The sequence below is a fragment of the Athene cunicularia genome (assembly GCF_003259725.1).
Source record: "Athene cunicularia isolate RWA chromosome 23 unlocalized genomic scaffold, athCun1 chr23_part1, whole genome shotgun sequence".
NCBI lineage: Eukaryota > Metazoa > Chordata > Aves > Strigiformes > Strigidae > Athene > Athene cunicularia.
The window spans coordinates 2,435,007-2,450,047 of record NW_020799130.1 but is presented as its reverse complement, the minus strand read 5'-3'; the positions used below and the strand labels follow the sequence as shown (position 1 = coordinate 2,450,047).

The 15,041-nt window shown below is 45.8% G+C and overlaps 2 protein-coding genes across 3 annotated transcripts in view; both read left to right on the top strand.

The window, feature by feature from the left end:
• LCK (LCK proto-oncogene, Src family tyrosine kinase) overlaps window positions 1–2,188 on the top strand; it is an 8,561-nt gene extending 6,373 nt beyond the window's left edge. The window contains exon 9 of the mRNA XM_026863215.1: window positions 2,183–2,188. Coding sequence (XP_026719016.1) covers window positions 2,183–2,188 — 6 coding nt within the window. The remainder of the gene's footprint in view (window positions 1–2,182) is intronic.
• Window positions 2,189–3,507: 1,319 nt separating this feature from the next.
• HDAC1 (histone deacetylase 1) lies at window positions 3,508–15,035 on the top strand. Of its 2 annotated transcripts, XM_026863334.1 has the most exons (14): window positions 3,508–3,649; window positions 4,080–4,197; window positions 7,184–7,258; window positions 8,441–8,579; window positions 9,184–9,325; window positions 10,491–10,583; window positions 10,897–11,005; window positions 11,109–11,249; window positions 11,717–11,825; window positions 11,931–12,061; window positions 12,802–12,948; window positions 13,066–13,114; window positions 13,473–13,545; window positions 14,909–15,035. In XM_026863334.1, the coding sequence occupies exons 1-13, from the start codon at window positions 3,575–3,577 to the stop codon at window positions 13,498–13,500; spliced, it is 1,356 nt and encodes a 451-aa protein (XP_026719135.1). In that variant the 5' UTR covers window positions 3,508–3,574; the 3' UTR covers window positions 13,501–13,545; window positions 14,909–15,035. The 2 variants fall into 2 exon arrangements, with proteins under 2 accessions (XP_026719135.1, XP_026719134.1); XM_026863333.1 differs by lacking the exon at window positions 14,909–15,035 and having other exon boundaries at window positions 13,473–13,636.
• The last annotated feature ends 6 nt before the right edge of the window (window positions 15,036–15,041 follow it).

The following is a 15,041-nucleotide window of genomic DNA, read 5'->3' as shown; positions in this document are numbered from 1 at the left end:
GGATATTGGGGAGCACTGGAGGGGAGAAAGGGAAGAGTGGGGGTAAAGATAGGGGAGTGGTATTGGGGGGAGATGGGGGGGTGGAACAGGTTTGGAGTTGCAGGGACTTTAGAGGTAGGGAAAGGCTGTGAAGGGTCCGGGATGGGGAGAGGGGCATGAGGCTGAGAGAGACCTTGGGAGCCATGCTGAGATGCTGAGGAAGGTTTCTGGGAGGATGAGGAGCACTTGGGGCGGTGCTGGGGGACAGGAGGGGTTGTGGGGAGGTGAAGCCTCCTTGAGCCATGTTAAGAGGAAGAGCCACTCCTGAAGCTCCCGTCTGGGCCAGCGGTGTTGCTGTCAAGAAAGGGACAAACTCAAAGGCATTACGACTGTGTGGTCATTTGCAGGGAGTTCCTGTGTCTAGGAACATTGTTTAGTTCTGGCTCCGACCTTGGCTGAATTGTAGACTGGCTTTTCTTTTTCTGTTACTAGGCTGGGGAAGTGCTGCTTTGGGGCTGTATAATCATCCCATCGGGGTAGGGAAGTAACGGGGTGGTAGAGCTGGCCCAATCCCAAGTGGGGCATCTTCTGCGTCTTCCCCACTTCTACCCCGTAGCCTGTGGGAGAAATCACAGTCGTGTCACCTCTGCGTCTTCACAACCTCCTCCCCGTTGGAGGGGCGACTTGGTGCCTTGGTGATGGGCGAGCTCATTTTTAAGAGTCTGTGATCACTCTGTGTGAAAGGTGTTGTGCAATTCTCTATTTCATCGTGTTTTTTTGTCTGTGAAATCAAATAAAAAACTTTTTTTTCTTGCTACTTTTTCCCAGTAAGTGGATGTGCTTGGTGTTCAAGCAGTAAAGTGGGCTCTTTTAACCTGCTGTATGTTGTCAGGAATGTAGTGAGGGCTTTTATTTCTCTAGAACAGTAAACCGAAGTGGTAGGTTTGCAACCTGTAATGACAGTCCTGCAGGGTCTCTGACTCAGCCGGTGTCTTTGGGAGGGCAGGGTGAGGAGGAGTCTGCACACAACTTCACCACACAACTGATTTCTGTGCAACACCCATCATATCAAAAAAACAAAGGGATGTTGGAACCCTGGGCCCTAAAATGCCTGGTTGAAACTTAAAAAGTGCCCGAGGGAAGTGCTAGAATGCCATACGTGAGCGCACAACCTGGATGTTGGGGAAAAAATAAAAGGTCTTTATGTCCAAATTTATCGCTGTTCTCGGAATATTACATGTTCACAAAGAGGCTTGTCAGTTTGTGAACAAGCTATAAACTTTAAAGGCACGCGATGATGTCTTAAATGTGAAATAACCATCAGTCATTCTGATTGAAAATACCGAGCAGCGATGCTGTCCTTGTGGTCTTTATTGCGTGCTAACTCCATGAACTTAGTGTTATACTCTTGTCTATAGCTGCCCTCGCTAATTTACTCCGTGGTGAGGTTTCAGTGCCTTTTTTCCACTGCTCTTTTACAAGCAGCTGGCAAACATCCACAGCGTGTCCTAGGGTGAAAGTGTGCTTTTTATTGTTGGGCAAGGCATAATCTGCAGTTGTGGGAGGCCAGTTTGTCAGGGTCTTTTATTTTCCATGCGGGGAGGTTGGAGCAGCGCAATCTAGCGCGGTAATTCCCTGAAGGGGTGTCCCTGGGTGCTGTTTTGGATGGCGTTTGGGTCTCTTCCTTGAGCCACACATTTCAGATGGTGGGAGGGTGTCCTGTGCTGGAGAAGGAACCTGAGCTGCAGGGAAGGGTTGAGGTGGGATGCAGAGGTTGGGGGAAGAGGTAATCGAGTATCATAAAGGTCCTTCGTGGAAATCCTGAGGGGTGCTGAGAGGGTGTACAAGGGTTTGAACTTGAACAGTACCTTCTCCTTTGTTAGCTCCCTGTGTAGGGTCTTGCTTAACCCTAGCAGATAGGAAGAGGTATCTGTTAAGTTCACACACTTAATCTGCACTGACATCCACGAGCAGATAAGCTCGTCTGCTGCTCTGTGAGACTCATGGTGGAATGAGTCTAGCAGAGTGAACATGAACAGGCTCTGGAAGTCAGGGTTTGCCCAGGGCGTTTCACTGACAGCCTGAGGTGACGAAGATGATTTTTCAAAGCTTCATGGAGTTTTGTCCTTGTGTTTTCTAGATAGGGTCTTGAGCATCTCTTCTCGAGTTCCCCAAAGCTTGATTTAACCCGTTTTTACTGTAGGGCTAGTTGCCCCATTAAAATACCTTTGTTCAAAGAACACCCTATTTCACTGTAGTGCCATGGACAGGTAGACTCCAGCAGCAGAATTATTTGGGCGTGGGATTTGCAACGTTTGCATCTACTTTGACTGAAAATAGGGCCACGTCTGCAGGAGGAAAAACTACAGCTGTGTGCTGTGAGGAAGTAGCAGTTTCTCCTGAATGTTAAGATTGGTGATGAAATATTAATACTCCCAACTGAGTCACCAGCCAGACCGGATTAGGTCTCCTTCTTCCTAAACTGATCAGGAGTTGTACAACTACATGAACAACTTAGTCTGGTTTCCCAAGAAAATGGGGCTTGTGTGATATTGCTGCTGCCTGTGGCTGGCAGCGCGTTTCCTGCTTCTGGCAACTTAATTTTGGAGTCTGTGCCTCTCGCAGCCAAATCAGTTAGGAGGCAGACATCCAAAAGTTAAATTTCTATACATTTAATGAAAATAAGTACCCTGGGAGAGGAGGAGAAAAGGACCCAGTTAGTGGTCCCTACCGTGGGAGATGCTTAGCTTTTGTGAGGTAGAGGAAGATGCACATGAGGAGATGACCCATGGGATGTATTTGCAGGAAGGTAACTTGGTTAATGCTGGTGCCCATGGGATAACTCGTTAGGTGCATCTGCCTGGCTGTGTGGTTGGTAGGGACTGAGATTCCTCTGAAGGACCTCAAGCAAGAATAAAGGGTGAAAATGATTGAGAAGCTGTCAAACAACAGCTGGTTATTGACAGAATTAGCTGCTTCGTATCTCATTTCTGTTAGGAAAACAGTAAGAAACTGAGGCAAAGAGGCTACGTGCTCTGTCTGATGAGTCATTGTCTGAGCCGGGATTAAACTTGCATGCCTCTTGGCGTGTGGGTTTCTGCTCAGAGTGTGGTTGCATTTCTCAGTGAGACCTGCGAGCGCTGTGAACGTGAGATATTGTAGCAGACCTGAACCTCCTGGGGAGGACATTGGAGACCTGTCATTTGCTGAGTGAGGACTCACAGACGTGGTGTCCAAAGCTCCTCCTGCCCAGGGAAGCTGGAGCTCCCTCCTCTTAAGTTGTGCACTGTGATGTTAGTTGTTCAGACTCTACCTGGATTGCCTTCCCCAGAACTGGCATTAAAAAATTCCTTGCCTGGCCATACCCTAATTTCCAAATGTCTGTTTTATTTGAGTCTAGGATAAACTTTTCTGAAGCCAGAGAAATACCTGTGCAAGCAAGATGGGAGACGCTGTCCCCTGTGAACAGATGTACTGCTGAAGAACAAGTAAAATGTGATTCTGTTTGAAGGAATTAATAGTTTTCCCTGCTATAACAAAATCCTTTCTGCTCGCAGGTGATGTTGGGAACTACTATTATGGCCAAGGACATCCAATGAAACCCCACAGGATCCGTATGACCCACAACCTACTGCTGAACTATGGCCTCTACAGAAAGATGGAGATATATGTAAGTGTAGGACTGGTCATGAAAAGAAATATATATGGAAGATCTTAGTTTATGTGTCAGGTTTTAGTTTTGATGCTTCAGACTTGTAAGTTCTCTGTTGACAAGCCAAAGAGGAAAAGGGGAAAAAAAACACCCCAAACAGTTGTGCTGATGTATTTCTGTTTTATTCTCATTGCTTGTAGTGAGATGATCTTTGCTTCAGATAAGCTTTGGAGACTGGAAAAAGGCTTTTCTTGCTGTGACTTAAATATTTCCTTTGTCTAGATATGTCCAGTCTCCAGTAGTGGCATTTTTGCCTTTGAAAATAAGTTTCTCTTGTTTAATGCTGCTGTTTTAAATGTTTTGCTGTTCCTGGGAGTCAATCTGAGATTGGAAATGGGAATTTTTTTTTTTTTTTTTTTTTTTTTTTTTTTTTTTTTTGTCCTTGCAGCGCCCTCACAAGGCAAACGCAGAAGAAATGACCAAGTACCACAGTGATGACTACATAAAATTTCTGAGATCTATTCGCCCAGATAACATGTCGGAGTACAGCAAGCAGATGCAAAGATGTAAGCTCTGTGTGTAGGGCTTTAGTTTTCCTGACAGTGCTAAAATCTGTGGTTCTGGGAACCCTAGGCCAGCTTTAGAAGTTTGTGATAAAAAGAGTAGGAAGAACCATGGCAAACTGTCTTTCTCCCGGCTTTTTGTTTTTTCTGGTATATCAAGAATTTTCAAAATGGGTTCCTCTCTCAAGCCAATATGCCAAAAGAGCTGAGGAAACCCCTTAGACCTGGCTTTTACTGGTCTTGTGTTTTGATGGAAACTTCTGACTTGCCTTCCTGGCACAGAGATGACTGAATTACTCCATTTATGAGTTGCTTGTATTTTCTGTTGTTGCTTATCTTTAACCAAAGGTATTGAGGTGGGAAGGGGTTGTGTAATTTAAAACAAACAAACAAAAAAGCCCCCAACTCATCGATTGTGTCCAAAATCTGCAGTAACTCTGAAGGATTTCCAGGGCGACAGCAGTTTGGAAGTGGGGGAGGCTTGAGATGCACAATAATACCTTGTGTTAAAATGGTTTATTTTGTGAGCTAGTCTCTTGTTCTAACCTCTCCAGTCCATGGAAGGGGTCTTAAATGGTGACTTTAATGTTACAGAAAACATTTTTTGGTCTCTCTGCAACTACAAACTGATGTTCTTTGTCAGTGACTGCAGCAAACTAGATTTCTAGCAAGCGTAGACAAACAGCGGGGAAGGCTCAAGGTTCATTTAAACAGTGTTTTGGTCTTGCACACAACAATCCTCGAGAGCAGAAGAAAGTTGTTAGCCCATGGGGTTTATTTATGTGAAGTGTATTCTCCAATTTAGAAGAAATAAGGGTCTTGAGTCTGGAGCAGAGGCACTTGGCAGTCTGGTGTGAGCTGAAGGGGACGGATATTAAGGCACAAAGCGCATAAGAGGAATGCGTAATACGGTTCATGAGTAATACACATTGAAAGACTTCCTACAGTAAATGATATGTCTTAATGTACCAAATGACATGTACCATAGTACATATTTACACAAACTGAACTGTTTACCCCTGAAACAGATACAGCCCATAAACACCCACTCTGCTTTCTCTGGTAGTCAACGTTTCACAGAACTATTTTTACCTGAAGGAGGCAAAATATAAAAATTAATCTTAAACACACGGAGGACAGAGCTTTTCTTCAACGAGATCTGCAAAACAGGGGCCTCTGTGTAGCTAGAGAAGTAGCCCAGGAGGCTCAGAACAGAGATTAGGGATACAGGAGACAAGGTCACCGCTCCCAAGTACAGTGGCAGGTCTCTGCAGCCTGCCTGGAGCCTCAGCTTTCCTTTCGAGGGAAGGATACTCCTTGATTCCCCAAGGATGGTTCCCCCCTTAACGCTGGGCTCTCTCTGATTGTGGTCTCCCAAGTACGAAGCTCGTCACCCACCCACTGCAAGGAAGAAGGAGCATCTGTGCTTTTCAGCTTTATGCCTGTGGTCAAGTGATTGACCCCTGTTAGTAATATCCCTCCTTAGCAGTCCTGTCTGCTTTGAATCTCCTGGTGGGAAAAAGCCCAATTGGCTTCTGATTACACAGCAGCTCCCCTTCCTTTGCCAGGTATAGCAGAGAGATGCCCTCAAATACTGTCAGTGCTGCCCACAAAGCTCTGAAGGCAGTGAAGGTAATGAACAGTCTCTAATTTTGTTCTGCCAATGCTGTGTTGCCTGCCTGAGGACTTGGGAGGACTTACTCCGTAACCTAAAGGGCAAGAAGTTTAATTTGTTGTAACGGGAAGTGTGCAGAAATTAATGACTTGAAGTTCTCCTGATTTAACAGTGAAAGCTTCCAACCACCTCTTGGAGTTAATTATTCAGACTCTGCCCTGCTGAAACAATTGGAAAGCGGGAACAATTGCTTCCTTCTGGGTCCCCTGATGGGTATTGTCCTTTTCAGAGATCCCTGTCCCAAACTGGGACCATTCAGACTCCCTTATCACACAGTCTTTGTGGAGACTGTGCACTGACGAGTGTCTGCAAGAACTGTTTGTGCCTATCACCTTAAGCGCAGAAGTAAACGTTCTACAGATGTTTTTACAAAAACACAGGTTGGTTTCTTTGTAAAATCTTGCAAATTTTAGAGTCAATACAGCTCTGTTATTACTGTCAGTTTTTTATTTTTAATCACGGAGCTATCTGCAGTAGAAATTTATCCAGGCCAAAACTACAGTACTGCTGAGAACTTAAAATCTGACCGTCCCAACGTGAAGTAAAAGGAATGTACAAAGTGTAGCACAACAGATAACGGATGTGAACGTCTCGTCCAGCACACGCTACCGTCTACACATCTACCAGCTCCCCCCTTTCTCCTGCAGCGCTGGCAGTTTGCTTCCTCAACTCCTCATCAGCAGTTCATCAGGAAACAGGAGCAAAATCCTTTCCTGCTTGCTGTGAGGTTGTGTGGTGGAGCTCAGTGTCAGCTCTGTAGTCAAACAGCCCTTTCCCCCCCCGCAAAAGGCACCGTGCCCGGGCAGCAGGGCTGCAGCGTGGGCTAGCGAGGGCTGCTGTCCCCTGTTTTGCACAGCCTGTGGTGACCAGCACGTGCTGCCGGAGCAGAGCAGAATACTGGGAATGAGAATACTGGGAATGTGCCGCCTCAGCGAGCGCCGGCGGCGGGCGGGTGTCGCAGAGCTCTGCCTGGTACCAGCTCCTCCCGGCCCCTCGTTTTCCGACCGATTGCCTGGTTTCGGGATCCCTGGGAGCACGCCCCGGCAGGTGGCGTGTCGCTCTCGCCGGAGCTCCTGGGACCTGCTTTCCTCTTTTCCTTTCGAGTCAGGAGCATCTTCCCTGCAGCAACAACCTCTTTGCCCTCATCAGGCAATCCTCAGGTCGATGACGTTAACGTTTTACTCTTTGTGCGTGGCATTTTGTTGTTTAAAACTTTCGATCGCCTATCTGGTTATCTTTTAAAGTCAGCAGTGGTAGAAGCTTTGCCATTTATTTGTAGTTTTGTCTGACTAACTCTTTTCTGTTCTTTTCAAGTTAATGTCGGGGAAGACTGCCCGGTGTTTGATGGGTTGTTTGAGTTCTGTCAGCTCTCTGCTGGAGGCTCAGTTGGTAAGCTCACAAGTCGTATGCTGATTTCTTTTTCTCTTAAGCAGATGTATGTGATGTAGTTCTGTCTAGGAAATAAATTGTTGTAGGTGGTGGTGGGGAAGCCCTGTGAACCTATTTCTGATTTCCTTAATAATTAGATCCAGATTTCTTCCCATATTGGGAGTTCAAGCCTTTTAGATTGACAGATCCCTCTACATTTGTTAAGTTTATCTTCACTAGTCTGGGTTACTTCACTGAATATATGAAAGACTCTGTAAGTGGTATAACAACATCGCCAGCAATAGAATTAAAACCGCAGCAGCAGCAGGGGTTTAACAAAAAAATCAACGTGAGCTTTACGGAAAAAAAAGTTGTCAAAACCTCGCTCTGGGCAGGCATAACCTGAAAAGGAAAGAAAAGGGTTACTTTATCTGTTGTTTTTAACAGAAAGCCACTGTCTCTGGACTGGAGGCAAAATAGAATTTCAGGTTCCAGGAAAGCTGAAACATTTAAAACGCTTTCACTGTTTTCAAATACTTTGTTGTAGAAAGATTGGTGTTGTGAAACTGTTTTACTGTGCACAGGCGTTAAAGCTTTGTGGCTGCTACTCCCACAATGACATCTAGACGTCTTTTATTTCCTGTAACGTAGCAGCAGTACGTACAAGTACTGACTGCAGCGTTTTTTGAAGTAGCTCTCTTGTCCCACGGCTGTAGATTCCACAGAATATGTCATTTGTTTTGATCCTGAGAGACCTGCAAAATCTGCAGAAAGTTTATGAAGGGGCTGGGGATAGAGAACTTCCTTTGCCTGGATGCATATTCAGCGAATGACCTAAATATGTGTTAGATAAAACCTTTCATTAAAATCTTTTGTTCGGGGCACTGAGAAATCTAGACTGTCTTCAGCTGTGACCCCAGCTAGAATGCTGTGGACTTGTTTGTGCAGATTTCATGCTCTGAGGCAAAAGTGGGAAGCAGCGTAAAGTGTGTGCAGGCAAAACAGCGCCTGCGTTTCTCTTCCCTTGCCTTTTGTTAGTTCGTTGAGACATCCAGTGTTGAACCCTTGGGCTGGTGCTTTGCAAAGTACCCAAATGCAGACATAAGCAGTGATGTGATTGTAAGGGACCAGAGCTTTACCCCTCAGTCTCTGTCTTGGGGCCTTTGCTCTCCTGCTGACGTTGTGTAATTCTTCTCCCAACAGCCAGTGCTGTGAAGCTGAACAAGCAACAGACGGATATTGCTGTGAATTGGGCAGGAGGCCTTCACCACGCCAAGAAGTCAGAGGCTTCTGGCTTCTGTTATGTCAACGATATTGTCTTGGCTATCTTGGAGCTCCTAAAGTACGGGCAGTAATATCTGCCCCTTTTGTTTGTCCGTTCTGCTGCGTTTCCTCTGAGCCCTTAGCACTTTCTTCCCAGTTTCTCTTTTTGTTGCTTTTATTTAGCTGGGTTTTCCCAGGAGCACTTAATGAGCTTTGGGGATGTGGTACCCTCTCCCCGCTGGGGTGTCTAACGGGGACACTATACGAGAGGCAGAAGGCTTGGAGCGTTGTGCGGTTGCTCTTAGGCCTCTTCTCTAACCACCCACACTGGAAAAGGGGGCACAGCTGTAATGTGTGTCAGCTTTTGGCTCAAGGCAAACCTCAATTGGAGGCTTGGACATAAAAATGCAGTCTGTTGGCTGAATCTGAATAAACTGAGTTGAATCTGCCTTCAGCAGCAAAAGCCACTTTTATTTTCCTCAGTGGTTCTGTTCCACTGCTGACCAAAGCACGTGTCTGTTCTCTGCAGCTTTTTTGCTTGTAGGCTGCAGGAGTGAGCAGCCTGGGAGCTCTGCAGCCTGGGCATTAGCACCAAGTTCCCTGCTCTCCTCCCGTTTGCTCTGCTGGGGAAGGCACTTTCTGCTCTGAAGAAATGCAGTATTTTGACTCCTTTCTGCTCCTAGGTATCACCAGAGAGTGCTGTATATTGACATTGATATTCACCATGGAGATGGTGTGGAGGAAGCCTTTTATACCACAGATCGTGTCATGACCGTGTCCTTTCATAAGTATGGAGAATACTTCCCAGGAACAGGGGACCTACGGGTGAGAATGAAAGCTTAGCAGAAAACTACCCTGAAATTTGGTCTCTTCGGTCTGTCTGCCGTCACACCAATTTAACTAAAATCACCTCTGTCCTGGGTTTTCCTGCTCTCCAAGTGGCATCCTTTTTCTGAGGGCAAAGGGGTATAGATGAGGCAGTTGGCTGGGCTCTTGGAGCAGGTGCTTTGTTCCTGCAGTCACGGCCTGTGTAGTAACAAACCCAAGGCTTTGATATCGGTCTCTTAGCTGCCTTCTGGTGGCGTTATGCTCAGAAAAGTGACTCTGAAGATGGCATGTTGGTCATCTGTAGCTACAAAACTTAGCTTGGTCACACAGGCTTCTGGGTGAAGGTTTATGAGGGAGTATGACGCTGTGCGTTGGTTTATCTCGTTGGCATTTTCTCCTGTGAGTCAGTTCTGCAGGTTGATGAGCCGTGGTGTTAACTGTGGCACTCTTTCAGGTTGGATACAGGTGTGGTTCGCTTTGTGACTTCTGACATTGCCTGAATGCCTTTCTGAGGGGTGAAAGGTTCTTTACCTTTTTAATGTGCTGTTTTAGTGGAATTATGTTTTTCTGATCTACATTCTCTTCTCTTCCACTTGTCAGTTGTATTTTCTCAGTCCTGCCCAGAGTTTGGTGCTGGTGATGTAAACTTGAGTGCAGCTGCAGCATTCTTTCCTGGTGCAGCCACTCTGCACCATAAAAGAAATATTTACTTCTAATAAAACACTTGGGTATGAGAGAGATAATGGAAATGTAAAAATATATGTATTATTTTAAAGTAAAAATAGATTCCTTCAGTTACTAGACTGCACGGTCAGCCCAAACTGGTATTTTGGGGCAGTGTACAGGTTTGGAACTAGGCTTTTGGCTGCCAGTTTTATTGCTGTGTAAGAGTGAAATCAGAGCCTGTGTGCTCAGAGCAATGTGTAGTAGATTTTTCTCCTCTGAACATCGAGGGCCAAATGCCCCCACTGATGTCGGATAAGCTGCTGTTGGAGTCGACTGACTCTTGCTGCCTTCTGCCAGTTTGTCTGTGAGAGCGTAGGCTTCCGTTCAGATTACCCTGATGGGATTCCAGCCTTCCCTTCCTAATTTGGAGCCCAATTTATGTGCTGCAGTTCGTTCTCTGGTGACTTGTGGTCTCTCCTATCTTTCACTCTAATAGGATATTGGTGCAGGCAAAGGCAAGTACTACGCTGTCAACTATCCCCTCCGGGATGGAATTGATGACGAGTCCTACGAAGCAATATTCAAGCCAGTAAGTGAAGACATCTTTGCTGAGTGACTCTTTGTGGATCAGACTCTGTCATTGTGTGGCTCGTGGAGCCGTTCTTTGGGGAGATTGATTCACTCTTCTGTGATAAAATTCTTCGGGGGCTGTATTCCTCCCTAACAATTGCAGCCTGTCATCAGTAAGCATCTCTTTGTAAAGAGCCTGTGTCACCAATACAGGGGAGCCAGCAGCTGTGGGAACACTAGGGATGTCTTCGTGTCACTTGCTGACATGGACGTTACTGTGTTGCTGTGACACTGTCCTGTGGAGAGAGTGTAACAACGGGTTTCTTGTTTAGGTGATATCTAAAGTGATGGAGACGTTCCAGCCTAGCGCAGTTGTCTTGCAGTGTGGGTCGGATTCTCTGTCAGGGGACAGGCTGGGTTGTTTTAATCTGACCATCAAAGGTAAGGGTCCGTGTCGAACTGGCATAACTCTGTCGTTGCAGAGTTTGTTCTTCTCATACCACGGGGCTATGACCTTTTCCCCCCCCTACTGCTTTTGCTGCAGGTCATGCCAAGTGTGTGGAGTTTGTAAAAAGTTTTAATTTGCCTATGCTGATGCTGGGAGGAGGTGGCTATACGATCCGCAATGTGGCTAGATGCTGGACCTATGAGACTGCTGTGGCTTTGGACACTGAAATTCCCAATGGTAATTCTCTCCTGGAGCCTTTGAAGCAAGACTAAGGGACAGTGAGACTTGAGAAACAGAGCTCAGGGAAGTGATGTTGCTGTGGGAGAGGTAGCAACCCTAAAATGTTTCATGAGCTCTTGCTTATTACTGTGGAAGAGCTTCTGGATTCCCTGATTTGCAGTAGCTGTTCTTGTTTGCATTCTAGTCCTGTAGCTCTCCCCTCCAGCAAAAGGCGACTTACTGAAACGAGAGGACCTTTTACTGAAAACTTCTGTGTGCACTGATAGTGTTGAACTGCCAAGTAAGCTTTGACTGCACCGTTGCTAAGTTGTTTTGATCTGAATTTGGGCTGTGAGAGCTTCAGCTCCCACACCTAGCTCAACGCAGTTGTGCTTTTATGCAGCACTGAAGTACGACGTGTTTGTGGTGTCTCATTACTGGTCCAGTGGTAATTTGGTGTTTGTTTCTTTTTAACTTGCCTGCAGAACTTCCGTATAATGACTATTTTGAGTACTTTGGACCAGACTTCAAGCTCCACATCAGTCCCTCGAACATGACTAACCAGAATACCAATGAGTATCTCGAGAAGATCAAGTAAGTGTTTGTTCGTCTTTGCGAGACCGACACCTTCTACTGGGGGCTTCACAGCCGTGGGTGGCATCTTGCTGACGGAGGTGTTCCTGTCCTGGCTGGCTCTAGGCAACGTCTCTTTGAAAATCTACGCATGCTGCCTCATGCCCCTGGCGTCCAGATGCAGCCGATTCCTGAAGATGCTGTTCAGGAAGACAGTGGAGACGAAGAGGAAGAAGATCCTGAGAAACGCATTTCAAGTATGTGCTTGTCTCTGGCCTAGTTGCCTTGCCTGGCTGGGAAGCGTGGTGTTCAGAGCCTGTGGGTGCCAGAGCTGAACAGGATCAGCTAGCTGGAGAAGCGTGCAGGCTCTAAACTGAGTTACCCTAATAAAGAGAGGAGGATATATGATTTAGATATATCTGGAGTCCTTCAGTTTGAATCTGTTCCCACCTTTCTGATTGATTTTTGTAAGATAAAGCAATGACGCTAAGCACTGCAGGGCTGATAGATGTCTTTTCCTTTGGAGAACTGGCACTTTTGCCAGATGATTTCCATAATGGGAGAACCTAAGCTTTAATGTGAGAATTTAAACAGTTCCTGTGATGTAGGTGCTATGACAGAATACTTTCTGGGAGACTGTCTTCCACGGTGAAAATGCTAGTTTATATCCAGATTGGCTGATGGCCTTTAGATCTGGCAGACAGATTTTCTCAGTGTGAGGTTGGTTAACCTGCTTACGCTGTCAAGTCTAGACATCACACCGTACCTAATCCAAGTTGTACATGTGATCTTGGATCTCAGGCATGAGCGGCTAGGAGTGGTGAGTTGAAAAGATACGGCAGGTAGAAAGATAAAGTGTTTTTATCGTGGCCTAATTCTGACTTAGGTAGGCTCGTTAGTTCATTCCAGCGTGTAGATGTACCTGGAGAAGTTAGTGCTTGGTGTCTCCTGACTTCTAAATCTGCTGAAAACAACCTCTTGTCCTCTTCGTGCTCAGTCCGCAATTCTGATAAGAGAATATCCTGTGATGAGGAATTCTCTGACTCTGAAGACGAAGGGGAAGGAGGGCGCAAAAACGTTGCCAACTTCAAGAAAGCTAAGCGTGTGAAAACAGAAGAGGAAAAGGAGGAAGAGGAGAAGAAAGGTAAGCATTAGACCTGGGACTAGAAGCCCTCCCAGCTCTGTGGAACTTTGCCTGGCATGTACTTTCCTACTGCGTTACCGTTTGTCTTTTTTTGTCTTTTTTTTTTTTTTCCCCTAGATGAGAAAGAAGAGGAAAAAGCAAAAGAGGAGAAAGCAGAACCCAAAGGGTGAGCCCTGTCTCCTGGCATGGCGATTACATGGCTGTGCCCATATTTCCTTGTGCACCTACCCATGCCCCCGGTGGGATGTTGCCCGAGTTGAGGGGTTGGAGGAGAGTTGTGGGAGCTGGGGTGGATTTGTCACTGGCTCTTAAGGGGGAGAAGTTTGCACACCTGATAAAGTGCTGTGAGACCCTGCAGCGAAAAGGGCTTACAAACACCGTGCCTTCATTCAGTAACACGTTCCAAGTTCTAGGTGAGGATGGGACATAAAAGCGGCATTTTGAAGGTGGCAACTCAGGCTTGTTATTAAAGCTTGGGCATGAATTGCTTGTTTAAACCAAATCCTTCCCTGCTTGCTCCACAGGGTGAAGGAAGAGACAAAATCCACCTAAGATGGCTGCAGCTGGACAGCACCTGTCAGTGTGTAGTTGTCGTAGGTTAGCTTCTCTGGTTGCCTCCCATTCCACAGGATTTATATTTTATATATGTTTCTGTATATATTTCTATATAAATATATAAATGACTTGAGAACTGTAAATTATTCCTTGCTGCACTCCGCTGGGAGCAGATAGGGAGGATTCTGCGGAGTAGACAGACCTGCACTGCCCAGATTTGGTGACTGGGAAGTTTCACTCTTGCCTTCCACTGCCTCCTTAGTGTGTCTTTAAAAAAAAAAAAAAATCACTTCCTTTCTTTACTCTCTCCTCTGAAATAACAACCCTTGGAAAAGAATAATTTAAGTAGAAGTAGCATCTGCATTTCAGGTTAGGTGGAAAGATGGCCATGAATTTAATTTTCTTTTTTTTTTTTCTTTTTGGTTGGGTGGTTTGTTGGTTGGTTTGTTGTTTTGTGGTTTGTTTTTTTTTTTTTTTTGTGGGAGAATATGAGTTCCCAAATGAAGCCTGTGAGAGACTGACTATTCCTTTGGTCTTCAGTTTGATTCCACCATGGCAAGTAACTGCAAGCTGGTGCCGCTTCTCAGGGTCATATAGTGCAGTTCTTGAATAGAGTTGGCTACCTCCCTGCAGCAAACTTGTGGAAAGAGATGAAGCAGCTTAAAAGCAAACTGAAAAGCGCTTTTAGTGAATCAGCCCAAGAGCCCTGCAGGTGCAGATCTGGAAAATGCAAAATGAAAATCACCCTAATGTGGTGGTTAACATTTTCCGAGATCTTGCAGATCCAGTTAGTGTGGCAGCATTATGCATCTCGAGTAAGAGAAGGGATGAAATTTTTATACCTTTTTTTTTTTTTTTTTCCTATATCTATGCCCCTCTTTGAGGGGGGAAGTGAGTTACTGCCCGTTTGGCCGCCTGCTTTGCTTTTCCTGCTCGTTCTGCCCTCGGCTACGTGTGCTGTAATGTGCTTTCTCGCTACTGATCTGTCCTAGGCTGAAACCACTGCAGAAATTCCCAACTTGTCTGAAGGCCAGACCAAACAGAGCCTGGCTGAAACCTCTTGTCGATGTGTGTCGCTCGCTGAAAAACTCTTCTCTGAAGTGAAGTTACAAATGTTTTCAAGCTGAATCTTTCCTTTCTCTTGCTCTCAAGGCCAGTAAATATGGAGAACCTTTCTAGCAGCTGCCTGAGAGCTGTTATCTGTGGAAGGGAACAGCAGATGGGGCTCTGTACATTTTTATAACTACTCCTCTTCCTACTCCCACGCATTATCTCACACCCAAAGGTCTTTTGTGACCAGAATTGGCCTTTCTTTTGTACAGCTGATCAGAAGGTGGTGAGCTTTTGGTGAAATGCTTTGCAGAAGTTTTGCGGGCGGTTTTGACTCGCTGCTCTCCTTTCTCAGGGGGATTCCTCTGTCCATAAGAGGATCTGTACCTCCCACGGAGCGCTGCTGATGGTTTCAACTCTAATAATGCTGCTAACTTAACACAGGTTATTTTTTAAATGTTTTATTTTTTTAAATACTTCTTTTCCCT

What these genes read in the sequence shown, in the direction of transcription:
- HDAC1 (XM_026863334.1), top strand. Translation starts at nt 3,575, where the DNA reads ATGAAACCCCACAGGATCCGTATGACCCACAACCTACTGCTGAACTAT. An exon ending in CAGGAACAGGGGACCTACGG is followed by an intron (nt 9,326 to 10,490) that starts GTGAGAATGAAA and finishes TCACTCTAATAG; the next exon opens with GATATTGGTGCAGGCAAAGG. An exon ending in TTTTAATCTGACCATCAAAG is followed by an intron (nt 11,006 to 11,108) that starts GTAAGGGTCCGT and finishes CTTTTGCTGCAG; the next exon opens with GTCATGCCAAGTGTGTGGAG.